This window comes from Vombatus ursinus, unplaced genomic scaffold (genome assembly GCF_900497805.2).
Source record: "Vombatus ursinus unplaced genomic scaffold, bare-nosed wombat genome assembly UNPS02005659.1, whole genome shotgun sequence".
Classification (NCBI taxonomy): Eukaryota; Metazoa; Chordata; class Mammalia; order Diprotodontia; family Vombatidae; genus Vombatus; species Vombatus ursinus.
In genome coordinates, this window is record NW_020945437.1 from 23,982,095 (window position 1) to 23,996,452 (window position 14,358).

The 14,358-nt window shown below is 35.7% G+C and overlaps 1 protein-coding gene across 1 annotated transcript in view; it reads right to left on the reverse strand.

Annotated features, from left to right (window-relative positions):
• The window catches only part of PPME1 (protein phosphatase methylesterase 1), a 67,098-nt gene that overhangs the window by 44,763 nt on the left and 7,977 nt on the right, over positions 1-14,358 (reverse strand). The window contains exons 2-3 of the mRNA XM_027848177.1: positions 3,558-3,651; positions 2,945-3,037 (exon numbers count right to left, since the gene is read on the reverse strand). Coding sequence (XP_027703978.1) covers positions 2,945-3,037; positions 3,558-3,651 — 187 coding nt within the window. The remainder of the gene's footprint in view (positions 1-2,944; positions 3,038-3,557; positions 3,652-14,358) is intronic.

Consider the following 14,358-nt stretch of genomic DNA (forward strand, 5'->3'; position numbering starts at 1 on the left):
ATGTTTGTGGTGATTGAGGGTTTTGGAAATATGATTAAGTAGGTTGTCATTCTACTTCTAGTTGCACAGCATTTTATATTTTCAAAGCACTTTCACATACCCCAACTACAACCAATGGAGAGAAGCATTTTCCAAGACACTATGCCACTGAGAGAAACAAGGACCCAACCCAGCATGTCTGCTGAGTGGTGAGCATGGGAGGGGTATAGTAGAAAGAGTATTAGATTTACACGTCAAAAATGGGTTTGAATCTAGATGCTACCACTAACTAGCCTATAGCTAAGTCACACTCTTTCAGTCTCAGTCTCCTTATCTAGAAATAGGGATAGATAATATAATTTTACTACCTCCCTTACAGGATTGTTAAAAGAAAAGCACTTTGTAAAACTTAAAGAGCTAATTAAATTTCTGGCAGCTGATAATGGTGCCTAAATAATATAAATGATCCAGGTAGTCAATTAGAACTATCTACAGGCATGATCCAAATAGGAAAGGCAATCACTGTCAATATGCGAGTAGTAATGATCTATGTCAAAGTAATGACACTACTACTCAGGATTTAGTAAAATCACTGAGGAGTCTAGTCTAATTCTTTGTTTGCCAACTTTAATCTTCCCCACTTTTAGGGTTCCTGAATGTTTAAGACAAATGCATGAAAACAATAGGTCCGGTGACTGTAAATCTGGACTAGATAAAGATTCTTAGAGCATGTTTAAAACATTCAAGAGTCAAAGTACAACAACCCCTTATCTACATAATGGTTCAAGAAAAAAACTGCTTGGTTTTTAAGTAATCTTGTGTCCCATTTGGGTTACCTATTTTTCAATCCCTTACCATCTATAGATTAGGGATTTTTGTGTCTTTTTTTTAAAACCATACTTCTCATAATTCAGAGTATGTTCCCAAATAAAAGGCAAATCAGTGATGTGAATATGACATACCAATTAAGACATAACATTCTTTCCTTTCCTCAGCTGCAGATTTTAATCTACTATTTGAGCCTCACATCAAGAAAGATAGAACTATGTCAACAAGGCTAGACTGGCAAGACCTTAAGTCAGTTTGGAACAGAATTTGGCAACTGATACCACACTAATCATTTTGGGAATATGACTCTTACCAGGATAGAACAAATAAAGAGTCTTTATTGATGCAAAAACTGAACAGAGATGATGCTGTTTTAAGATTATTACTCAGGCTACATATGCAGGATAGATTGCAAGGGAAAGAAACCAGTACAGGGACCTGTAGTGGGCTATTGTACCAGTAAGAGATTTTGCCTGTCTAGTTCTCAGGAGAACATCAGGCTAGTCCATTGCCAGGTAAGGGGAAGAAGTTCTCAAGGCTCCTGGCACAAAGGGCTAACAGTAATCAGGAATATATCAGCATTTTATCATCACTCCTCCTTGTCAGCACAGAGAAAAAGGAAGAGGAAGTGGTGCTAAGAGAAGTCAAGGATTCTCTGAAAAAAGAAGGATAAAATGGTAGGAGTGGAGAAATAAAAATGAATCATTGTACCAGAAATCCTAGAGGCAGGTAGCCGTAAGAGCTTCTTCTCCCTCATATTGAGTCAAACATCTATCAAGTGCCTACAATGTTCAAAGAAACGAGCTAGGTTTTCTTCACTCAAGAAGTTATCTATTTGGTTAAATAAAACTAGATTTAAGTCAGAATAACTAGGTTCAAATCTTAGTTCTACTAATTACTACCTTTGTGAGTATGGGGAAGTAATTTCCTCTGTCAAGGCCTTCTTTATAATCTATAAAATGAGGTGGTTAGGGTTAGATTATCTCTGATTGCCTTCTAGCTCTGAAATTTTACATTCTAAGGTCCCTTCCTATTCTAATATTCGATGACCATAAGTTTAAAATATAACAAGATGGTATTTGGTAAGCACATCAAATCAGATCAAAGCACTGCAGAGATTTTAGAAGTAAACATAACATTTGGTTAGGGCAGCAGACTAGGCTGGTTGAGGACATTCAAGCTAGGCCTTGAGGGGTGATTAAGATTCTGACAGGTAAAAACTAGTGAAGGAGAGCATTAGAGGTAGTGGGAAAAGTATGACCAAAGGTATTAAGGCAGGTCGCACATGATGTGTTAACGGAATAGTGAGCAGTTCAGTTTGGCTGGTGTAGAGTATGTACCAAAATGGTAGTGGGATATGAAGTTGGATGAATAGTCAATTTGACAAGCATTTATTCACCCTACTATGGATAAAGAGAAAAGCAAACAGACAAACAAACAAAAATCCAGTTCCTGTTTTCAAGAAGCTCACAGTCTAACTGAGGATACTGTGTTCTAGGCACTCTGGAGGAGAAAAAATAACATTAGTTATACCAGGCATGAGCCACTTTAATCAATTTGGAAAATATTCTGTAACCCTAAATGCTATTAAAATGTAAGCTATTATTATTAACCAAACAGGGTAACTGAGCCCCTCCTCCTCATACCAACTTAGATAATAGGTGACCCTAGAATAACAAATGCTCTGAATTTACCCAATCCTCTAGTCTTCTCAAATCCAGAAACCATACCTCTTCGAAAATAGTGTGGTATAGTGGATAAAGCATTGGCATGACAGCCAAAGACCTGGGTTTTAGTTCACACTTAGCCACAATTAGCTTTGTGATTTTAGTAAGTCACTTTACATCTCTGAGCATGTTTCCTTTGTCATTAAAAAAAGGCAGAAGGGGAAAACTAAACAATGCTTAGGATATTCCAGCTCTAAGACTCTATGATCTCCCAAACTGCCTGTCCTCCACTGTATAAGCTGAGAGGAAAGATAATTATCTGAGTCAAGTTCACCTGGGACAAAGGGAATCTGCCCCAAATTTTTCTCATTCTTACCAGGGTTTTATGTAACTGATGTCAATACAATTTAGTGTTCTCTACCTAACAGCTCACTAATGACATCAACTTCTATTGTCAGCAATTTACTTACAGTGAACACAGCCCAGGAGAGGGCAGAATGGCCTCCTCCATGCAGCAACAGCAAGACTGGGCCCTCTGAACCACTCTTATAAATTCGAAAAGTGTATGAACAGTTAAAGATAATTTATTTCTACCTTTGGTTGTGTTTCTTTATACGCTTACCCACATCTAACTTTACAAATTATAGTTCAAAGGTCACATTAAAGAAAAAATTTTAAAACTCTGGCTGTTGAGATATTGTCCAGTTCAAAAAACTAATCAAAAATAACTTGTTCTCATTTGAAACTTTAACTGGGCAGAGGATTCTGATTTCCATAAGCCAGAGTCCCATTTATTCACAAAAAGCCCTTGAAACCTTTTCTCTGGTACTTTTTTGAAGAGATACAACAAGCTTTGGAATTTAACTCTGATTTCTTTCTTTTTTTTTTAAATAAATTTTGTTTATTATTTTATTTTCCCCTAGTTAGATGTAGAAACAATTTCCAATTTCTCTGACCTAGACAAGTCTGGAGATACTGGTATGGATTTATCAGTGACATTTGTCACAGTGCATCTATACTCTGGGGAACAAATTCAAGGGAATAAACACAAGAAGAACGTATCATGAAAACACAAAAGGATATATCTTTGCCAGTTTCATTCTCTACTACCACATCTTCCATGGATTCAAAGTACTGGTTCCAGGAAACAGGGGAAAAGTCTCGCTTTCTTCCAGGGCTGAAAAACAAACATTTCAGGTAAAATATTAACATGTGGAGAACTATTCTTTCAGTATCAAATGCCCCAAAATTCTGTTTTAATTGTTTTGTTGTAATCAATGTATATATTGTTTTGCTGGTTCTACTTATTTTACTTAACTTTATATTTACTTAGTTCATATAAGTCTTCCCATGCTTCTGTATCTTAACATTCAGTTTCTTACGGTACATTAATATTTCATGACATTCATGTACCATAATGTCTTTAGCCATTCCCTAATCCAAAGACATTTACTCTGTTTCCAGTTCTTTTCTTGTAGGAAAAATATTGCTATAAATATCTTAGTGTAGGGGCAGCTAGGTGGCACGGTGGATAGTGCTCTGGCCTTGGAGTCAGGAGGCCCTGAGTTCAAATCTAGCCTCAGACACTTAACACTTACCAGCTGTGTGGCCCTGGGCAGGTCACTTAACCCCGACTGCCTTACTAAAAAAAAAAAAAACCAAACCTTTCTTTATATCACTGATGTGTTTGGGCAAAAAGTATACTGGACTGCACTTTTATGAAGTTGAGTCTTCTCATAACAACTTGAAAAACCTTATGCAGTTCATCACTCATATTTCTCAAAACAAACAACTGTCCAGCATGTAACATGTCCAAATTGTATCATATTTCTAATGTAGTGCTTACAGACTTGTTTTATCCTGACATTAAGTATTCAATACAATTCCCCTATATATAATTTTAATTTTTAGAAATTAAACACTGAAAACTATTGATATGGCACTACCATTACAGACAAATTTTCCTTGATTGATTTCAACAAAATATCACACATAGGTAATTAAAAGTGTTTTTAACTATGTGTTGCTTTATCTACTTACAATACAAAAAGGGAAAATTTTTCTCCATTAATTGATCAAAAAGATCTTCACATGTATATACAATTCTCTGTACCACCATATTATCTACAAGTGGAACCATTAGAAGTTGCTTTGTACATGATTTGTCAAGCATGACTCTAATGATATCCATGTCTACACTAATATTCCCCCAATTGAATGTGGCTTTTTACACTTCAGCTATTTTGTGAACAGCCTTGTAAAGGTTCAAATGATTCTTTTAATGTCAAAGACACTTTTTAAAAATTGTTTTTAAAAACCACATACACACTTTCTGAATGCACCCTTTAAAGATGTCATTTCAAAAGGTTTCATGTTCTCTGGAGTTAAAGCATTCTTACAAAGCAAACAAAGTGGTCTTTCTTCTCCATCAGTAATAGCACTTGTCATACCCTGAAAACTGGCAAAGCTGACAGAAGATGAGAAGAATCAATTTTGAGAGGGTTGAATAAAGGTAGACACACTAATACATTGCTGATGGAGCTGTGAATTGATCCAAATGCCCTGGAGAGCAATTTGGAATTATTGGAAGAAGTGAATAAAACATCTCTGTCCTAAAACTCAGAGATCCAACTGTTAGGCACATACTTCAAGGAGATCAAAGATGGAAGGAAGGACCCATAAACACCACAATATTATAGCAATATTTTCAGCAGTGGCACAAAACCAGAAACAGTAGATGGCTATTGTGAGAAATAACTCATTCGGACTCAGGAGGGATGAAGAATTGGATGCCCAATTTATTAAGCAGTTGCAACCACAGGTTCCTATGGACTAGGACACATTATACCAAAGAAGGAGTTCACTACTTGTCTCTAATCCCAGCCACAAAGTCCCTCCTCTGTTTCCTCACTGGCTGAGTACTCCAGAGTGTACAACTTTCTGGTACGCCTATTACACATCTACTCCTTGACATATCTTCCCTCCTTCTTCATACATCCCATGTTCAGAAAATGGTGTCTTGACCCCTCCTGGAGGTGGAGAAGCTAATATTTATAAGTCTATTAAGCATGCACACTCTAAGCAAAGCTTAACCTTGTCCCACTTACTAACTTCTATCAGCAAAACAAGATAAGACCAGCTTTATCCTATTTTACCGAGTTACTTTTGGCAGTTGTTTCAATTTTATGGAATCTTTTGCTCTGATTAACTTCTATCAGCAAAACATGAGACCTACTGTATCCTGTTTTACTTAGTTACTTCTCTAGCTGTTTGCTCCAAATTTATGGGAACAAACATTTTTGTTATATCTCTCAGCTATTAATAAGGAAATGGCTAAACAAATTGTGGTACATAAATGTAAAGCAATATTACTGCTCTGTAAGCAATATTGAATATGATAAATATAGAAAAGTGTGGAATGACAATAACTGATGCAAAATGAAGCAAGTAGAACCAGGGAACAAAAATATGACTACATCCATGTAAATGGAAAGAACAACAAAACAATCAAAACAATCAAAACTGAATTCCATGAAATTATAATTACCTTGATAGACTAGCCCTACTCAGCAATGCAAGGATCTAAGACATCTCCAAAGGTCTCATGATGGAAAATGCTATCCATATCCAAAGAAAGAACTATGGAGTTTGAATGCAGATCAAAGCATACTATTTGGTATTTTTTGATTCTGTTTTGTTTTCTCTTTCTTGTGGTCCCTCCTATTGGTTCTAATTCTTCCTTACAACATCACTAATGTGAAAATATGTTTACTAGGAATGTATATGTATAGCCTACATCAGATTGCTTGCCATTGTGGGGAGAGAGGGGAGGAGGCAGAGAGAGAAAAATTTAAAACCCAAAACCTTATGGAAGTGATTGTTGATAAATCAAAATAAATTAATTTTAAAAATTACCCAAAAAAAGAAAAAATTAAAATATTAATTTTTTTAAAAAAAGAAATTGTAATTACCGAACAATATGAAAAGGTACATTCTGTTCTTTGCAGAGGTGGGAGACTATGAGCATTCTACACTCCAGAAAATGTCAGGTTTTATCTGGTGTGCTTCTTAGTTTTTCTATTTCTTTTCTTTTTTATTCTTTGTTATAAGGGGTGGCCCTGGGGCCAAGATGGAGATACATTTGGAAATGTGGGTGATGTAAAAACTAAGGCTCTCAATAAAAATGCATTTTTTAAAATAACAGTACTTGTGAATCCTGAAGAAAAATATAGTGGATCCTATTTCCTGTATTTGACCTTTTTACTTTGTCTTTCTGCATTTCTTCTACTTAAACCGTGCCTGCTGTCTTTGTTTATAATAGTTGCAGCTGCTCCAGTGGATTTTCTCTTCAAAACACTTATGTATTTAACCATAAAAAGGGATGTCATTTCATTTTTTAAAAATAGGAACAAAATTTTACAGTTAAGGCAATTAAATTTAAATTTAATTGTGGAAAACTTCAAACTATTATCTATAACCATTGTTGAGTTACTTCAATTTTTAAACCAGCTTATTACAGTATATTTAATGAAATGAAAAATGAGAAACAAAACATTATGAAACTTCTAACTTTTTCACAAATATTGTTTAATTTTGAGTTCAAAGACTTCACTATTTAAACAGAGTAAGTAACATTATGAAAGAACTCCCTTGTCATGAATGAAAGCAGACTGATGTTGACATGCTTATACTTACTTTGAGATTCAATATATAACAACTCAAATTTGATATTTCTTACATACAATCATATTAAATGATTTCCGCACTGCATTTAATGTTTGTTGGGACAAATTTGCTACATTCATCAAACATTTATTGACTTTGATTTGAAGTTTATCTTAATTTTTTTAGAGAGTATATTTAAGAAGTTCTTGAAAACATTCAATAATTTTTTGCCACTTCTTTAAACTGTCTTGAGAGGGTCTTATTGACAATTCTTGCTCCACACTCCATAAGGAGAGATGAAGAGCTCACAGTTTGGGAAACAATGAACTAGTTGAACTCTAAAGTCCGTTTCAGCTCTTAACATTCTGGAATCTATTCAGTAAACATTTATTAAACATGTACTATTTATAAGGTACTTGGCTTGGCCTCAGTGGGCATACTGTAGAACTTAACAGGTATATAGTTAGTCAACAAGCATTCATTAAGTGCCTACTATGTGTCATGTGGGGAACTAAGTGTAGGGAATACAAAGAAAGGCAAAAATCAGTATGTGTTCTCAAAGAGCTCATAGCCTAATAGGGAGAGACAGCATGCAAACAGCTATGCACACACACAGGATGTACAGAGAATAAATTGGAGATAATCAACAAAGGGAAGGCATTAGCATTAAGGGGCATCAGGAAATATTTCCTTCAGGTTTTATTGAAGATCATACATAAAATATTTACAGATCAAGAAGTATTTAATCCTTATCTTCCTCTTCATCCTGGTTAATACAGAAAAGTAAATAATAAGAGCTGCTAACATTTATACAGTGCAAAATGCTTTACACATATTATCTTATTTGAACCTCCCAATAACCACGTGATGAAATGCTCTTTTTATAGACTAAGAATCTGAGAGAAGGTAAGTGACTTGCCCAGGGACACACAGACAGAAAACTGTCTGAGGGAGAATTTTAAAGTCAATCCAAACCCAGTGCTCTATCCATAAATACAAGGTAATCTTAAAAGGGAAAAAACAACTACCAACTAGCTTCTGGGGTTCAGGGAAGGCAGCAAGAGGAATACTTGAGCTGAGCTTTGAAGTTAATGATTTTTAGAAGCAGAGTTAAAGAGGGGATGTATTTCAGGCTGAGTAGGGAGGAGGCAAATAATAGTGAACATGAGGTGTTAACTGACTGAGTGTAATTAGCACTGAAATTACAGAAATGAACTGTCAGTTTATATATACTGGACAAAAAGAACTCAGGTTTTTGTTAAAGATCCTTATGAAAGGATTTCTCCCCTCATCTCTTAAGCTTCACACTTGTATTTGTTCAAATAAAACAAAGGCTTTTAACATCTAAAAATTCAATTAAGTCAGAAATGGGGTATGCAGAAGAGAAGCTAAGAGTATTCTACATCAAGTCTGGGCAATTCTCTGGTGCCTGAATTTCATTTATTCTTCACTCACATTTCTTAAAGACAACAGCTATATTTATAAAAGAGCTTTATTAATGTCTTTGTGGGTTTCAAATTCAACTGCTACATAATTCCACCTTTGCTTGAACCACAGAAACTCTATGGGTTGTAATTGGCATCATTTAAAGAGAAATTCCTTCCAAAATAACTAAAATCACTAACTCTAGAACACTACTACACTGTCTCTTTTTTATTTCTTTAGTGTGGGGGGACAATTTAACATATACTATTTTTTTAAATTTAATTTTGTTTTACATTCCAAATGGTCCCCTTCCCTCCAACTGAGAAAACAAGAAAAAATAAAACCCATTACAAATACGTGGAGATGTGCAAAACAAATTTCCACATTAAGTCCCGTAGCATATACTCTTAATTGCCAAATCTAAATAGCCTCTTCTCAATCCTTATCATTTTTGATCTCTCTGCAGCCTTTGATATTATTAATCACCCTCTTTTCCTCCATACTCTCTTCTCTTTGGTTTGTGTAACATTGCTTTTTCCTGGTTCTTCTCCTACCAAACTACTACTACTTAGTCTCGTTTCCTGGATCTTCATTCACATTGTACCTGCAAATTATGGGTGTTCCTCAAAGAACTCTCCTGGGGGCTCTTCTCTTCTCTCTCTTTACTATTTCACATTCATTCATCTTTATGCAGATGATTCTCAGATGTATATATCCAACCCTAACCTCTCTCCTCACCTCCAGTCTTCATCTATCTATTTGGCATCTCGAACTGGATAGAGATAGAAGACTCACTCATGGTGAGCTTATATCCTCAACTCACTTAGGTATCGATGTAGAAAGACCAGTAAGTCACAAGAGAATTAGAACTTTTCAGCATATAAACAGACTAAATTATAATGTTGCAGAAGTGTTTACACATTTGGCTTGATATAAATTCATTGTTTAATTATATATAATGTTGCTTTGTATTTTGTGATGTATATATTCAGGGTTATCTATGTATTGTGCCTTCCCTCTATGATTACCTTCAATTTAACCAGGATGTATCTTGCTTGAACATAGTTATTTCCATACTGTGTTTCTCATTAGATTGTGAGGAATGACCTTAAGGACAGGATGGTTTTTGCCTTTCTTTGTATTTCCAGCACTTAACACAGTGCCTGGCACTTATGTAAGCACAACAATGCTTGTTGACTTGATTTGTTAAATTCACTAATTTAGTTATTACTATTGCTAGTGTTGTATTGTTCCTTCTCTCCCCTTTTGAGGCAGCTGTCAAGTACAATGATATATGTATTACATATGCTATTAACATGGATTTGATGTACCCCAAATAATTATCAGGGACTGAACATTTTTGCCAGGAGGTGAAATGTAGCGCTAGCTTCAATAGCCTTTCCCATAGAAACTATAGATACTATATCTTTAAGAACCAATAAAATAGGGACAGCTAGGTGGTACAGTGGACAGAGCACTGGCCCTGGAGTCAGGAAGACCAAAGTTCAAATGTGACCTCAGACACTTGACACTTACTAGCAGTGTGACCCTGGGCAAGTCACTTAACCCTAAAAAAAACCTAACCCCCCCCCAAAAAAAAAGAAGAAAAAGAAAAAGAACCAATAAAATGTTTAACTATCATTTATCATGGAGATATTGTGATAGTTTGAGAGAAATCATGATGATAAAGACAGAAAGGACTAAAAACTGAGAGAATTGTTTTAACTATTATCTTGCAAAGAAACATGAAAAGAAATCTTGAGATTTTAGTATCTGGAGATAGCTGAATGGTGGATTTATTTTGAAAATTGAGAAATCAGCAGTAGCAGTGGTGGGTACAGGTGACTTTGGCTATGATCAATCTCAAAGATGACACATTGTATACAATTATTTGTCTTTGTTTTATTGTTTGTTACACTGTTAATAAATTGTATAGCTAGTAGTCTTGATATTTATTTAAGTCCAGTAGATTGAGGGGTTGATAGAGATGAGTAAAACTTAATATAACTGGATGAAGTAATATTTAATAAACTAATTGGTTGGGAGCTCAGGACAAAATGATTAATGAGATAGTGATTTTAACAATTTATGAGGAAGTATAAGAACATATCCCTTGATTGCCGTAGAACCCAGGTTAAGAATAAATAATAAAAAAGAGCCAGAAACAGAAAGGTAAAGACCCCATCCTTGCTATATATGAGGTGATATGAACTTGGCTCATCTACAGGGGTGGCTATGGCACTGTAGAGAAAGGATTTCTGGTCAAGATGAATACTTGAATGGGTGACAAATGGCCCAATTCCTATAAACTTACTACAGTAAAACCCTTGAGTTAGCACCAAACTTAATAATGTTCAAAAAAACCAATGAGAAACTACAGTAAGTGAATTCTTCCACCCCAGAATTGAACAAGATGGTCAGCTAGAAGTCTGAAGGGATTAGGAAAGGGGGCCAGTCAACTCTTGCCCAGCTTGACCAGAGAGCTATAGCCTACAGGGTTCTGTGTCTGGAGGCAACAAAAACAAAAGGTTGCCCCTCCACCCTGCCAAAGAAAATCCCAGTGTGTATGGTCAGAAAGCCTCGGTGTGAGGACCTTCCCTGTAACTAACACACAACATTACAGTGCTCAGACTAGACCACCACAGGCCCAGAGCTCCAAGGTCCTAAGACTCCAGAAAAGGCTCTGAAAATCCAGCACTCTGAACCTCAAAGATCCAGAGAGGTCTAAACCCAGGAGCTGGAGTCAGTGCAAGAACTTAGGGGGATACCGAGCAGAGCTGATCACCCTATCAAAAAGCACAGCAAGAGGCAAAGCTTGCTAGGCCCTGATGCAAAGCTCCAATTCAGGAAATAATGTTGGAGAGATGAGTAAATCAAAGAAAACATCAACCAGGATAAAAAAAAAATATTGCAAATATAAATATCTCTCCAAAGATGGAGAAAGTAACTGTGTAACAATTCCAAGTTAGGACTCAAAGGACTTTTCTCAAGGAATCCACAATAAAACGAAAGCTCTTAAAGGAAAGAATTAGGAGGGGAATCATTTACTTAGAAGAGAAAGTGGAAGACTCTTGAAAACCAGAGTAGAAGAAAGATAAATCAATGACCATTATACAGTAAGAAATATCAGAACAAAATCAAGAGTGATAAGACAGAAGAAAACGTAAAATATCTGATATCAAAAACTATTCTGGAGAGCAGGTCAAGGGGAAATTATTTAAGAAACAGTGGATGCTTTGAAAATCATTATTTAAAATAAAAAAATCTGAACACTATGCTCCAAAAAATAATTGGAGTTGACCTTGGAATCAGAAAGACTAAAGTTCAAGTCCTGTCTCTAATACTGTTCTCCTTATTGCCTCCAACATTGCCTATTAGGCTGTAATGGGAAGTCAGAAAATTACTTATCTAGTGTAGTATGTAGCTCGAGGGAGAAAAAAAAATCAAAGTCTACTGTATTTCATAAAAATTAGCTCTTAATCCATAAAGAAGAAACTGGACTAGCAATGTTCTACCCTCTTTTGATCACAAAGGAAGTTAATATTAAGAACTGGCATTGGTTGGGTGTTTCTTCAGATTTAAGGAAGAAATGAATAAGGGGCTCACAGTCCAGTGAAGGCTGATTTTCTGAAGCTTTCCTGATAAAGTTCTTTTTGGAAATGGTAAGAAGATGGTAGCTACTCAATGAAGGGAGGATAACCAGCACCTGCAGTCAATTTAATAAATGGTTACTATATGCAAGGCACTATGATAGGAATACAAAGAGAGGAATAAAGTAGTTGCTACCTAGGGACTAAGAGTGAAGGGAAGAACTGACCAGTTAGATTGGATTTGCAAAACATGAAAGAGAATCAAATTTTGGCAAAGATGCTAAGAGGATTGTCAAAGTAGAAAGCCACCTTAAAAAGGAAATATAGCATAGTGAAAAGAACATAGAATTTGGAATCATCAGACCTAGGTTCAAATCCCAGATGTGTGTCCCTTCCCTTCTCTGAGATTTAGTTTCTTCATCTCTAAAGAGAGAAGCTTTGACTAGATTTCTAAGATCTCTCCCAGTTGTAGATACTATGAAATAGGTAGTATAAGTACTATTTTCCCTCTATATCATTACCAATTAGGTAATAGTATGGTGTCTAGACCTAAGGGGTAAGAGTTCCATTGCACTCTGCTCAATTTTATGGGAGAGAAAAGAAACTATGCTCTCAGACTAGGTGACTTCCTTCAAGATCAGAAGGCAAGTAAGTGGCAGTGTCAGGTTCCCTATCTAGTAGTCTTTCCTCTATATCACGCTCTCAGTCTAGGAAGAGAAAAGACACTATTTAAGAGAAGATAAAAAAATTTCACTCTTGGGAAACACTGGAACAGAGAAGGCAAAGTCAAATATAGACATTAAGGGGGTGTAATACATGTAGATGTAGCTATGTAACTCTACCAACAAAAACTAAAAACTGAACTGCAAAACCCTGGGCAGAAAACCTATCCTATAGATAGCTTATTTTAGTAAAGCCAACAAAAATTGAGATGACTAAAGAATGGTAAATACAATGACTAAAATGAGCTTGTTGGGAGGAGAGTGGGGAAGACGCAAAGGGAAAAAAGTGAGAAGAGACAATGTTGCACTGATATGCATTATACAATTCCAACCAAATAACAAGCTCAATGGGTTTTGAGAAAATCATAATCACTCTTCATAAACTCATAGGTTTGCAGTTGGAAGGGATCAAAGGTCATCCAGTCCAACACCAGTCATGTATGGATAAAGAAGGTAAAACATTCTTGAGAGATCAACTGAAAAAGGCTATTGCCTTCTGAAGCTTTGCATCCAAACTCTTTATATCAATTAATAAATAATAATATAATAATGAGTAATAAAGACTCAGTCTACGCCAAGCATTCTTAACAACCTATTTTGTGTCATGGACCCCTTTGGCAATCTGGTGAAGCCTGTGGACCACTTCTCAGATTAATGTTCTTAAATGCCTAAAATAAAATAAAATATATAGGGTTACAGAAAACAACCAACTATATTTAAATACAAAAATGTTTTTTAAAGCTTTGGGACTGCAGCTTAAGACTCCTGGTCTACTCTAACAAGATTGTTCCTGTGAAATCCTTATGTATGAAATGTAACAAATGAACAACATTTTACACCAGAAGGATTCCAAGAGCCTTGTCCTTCCCAGGCAAGTCACTGAACCTCCCTGGGCCTCAGTTTCTGCATTTGTAAAACGAGGACTGGATCTCTTTAAGGTACCTTCCAATTCTAAATCCTATGTAGAAGACACTGTGAAATGAATCTTACAAAGGAAATCCCATGCCCTTTTCTACCTTGTTTTGGTCCTAACTTCTAAACAGTAAAATTTTCGACTATATATTCATCTGCATCAGTGTGGTATATTGAAAAAGGAACTTAACTAATAGTCAGGATAAGTAAGTTCTAGTTCAGTCTCTGCCACTAAGTCACCACATGACCTTGAAAGGTAGAGCATCCAGAACTAAAGAGGTAAATGCCAATCAATCAGTTAAAAAGTATTTATTAAGCACCACACTCTGGGGATACAAACACAATGAATTAAATGATACCTACTTGCAAAGAACTTACATTCTACAGGACAGAGCAGTGGATATAAAAATCTATACAGAATAATTATAAAGTTAATAAAAACAAATATATACAAAGGAATTAGGAAGGCACCAGCGGTTGAAGGGAGAAACAGCTTCATGTAGAAGTACATGAAATACGATTGTCCAGTTATACCAAGCCTGCACAACCTTCAGCCTGAGGGCTGTAAGC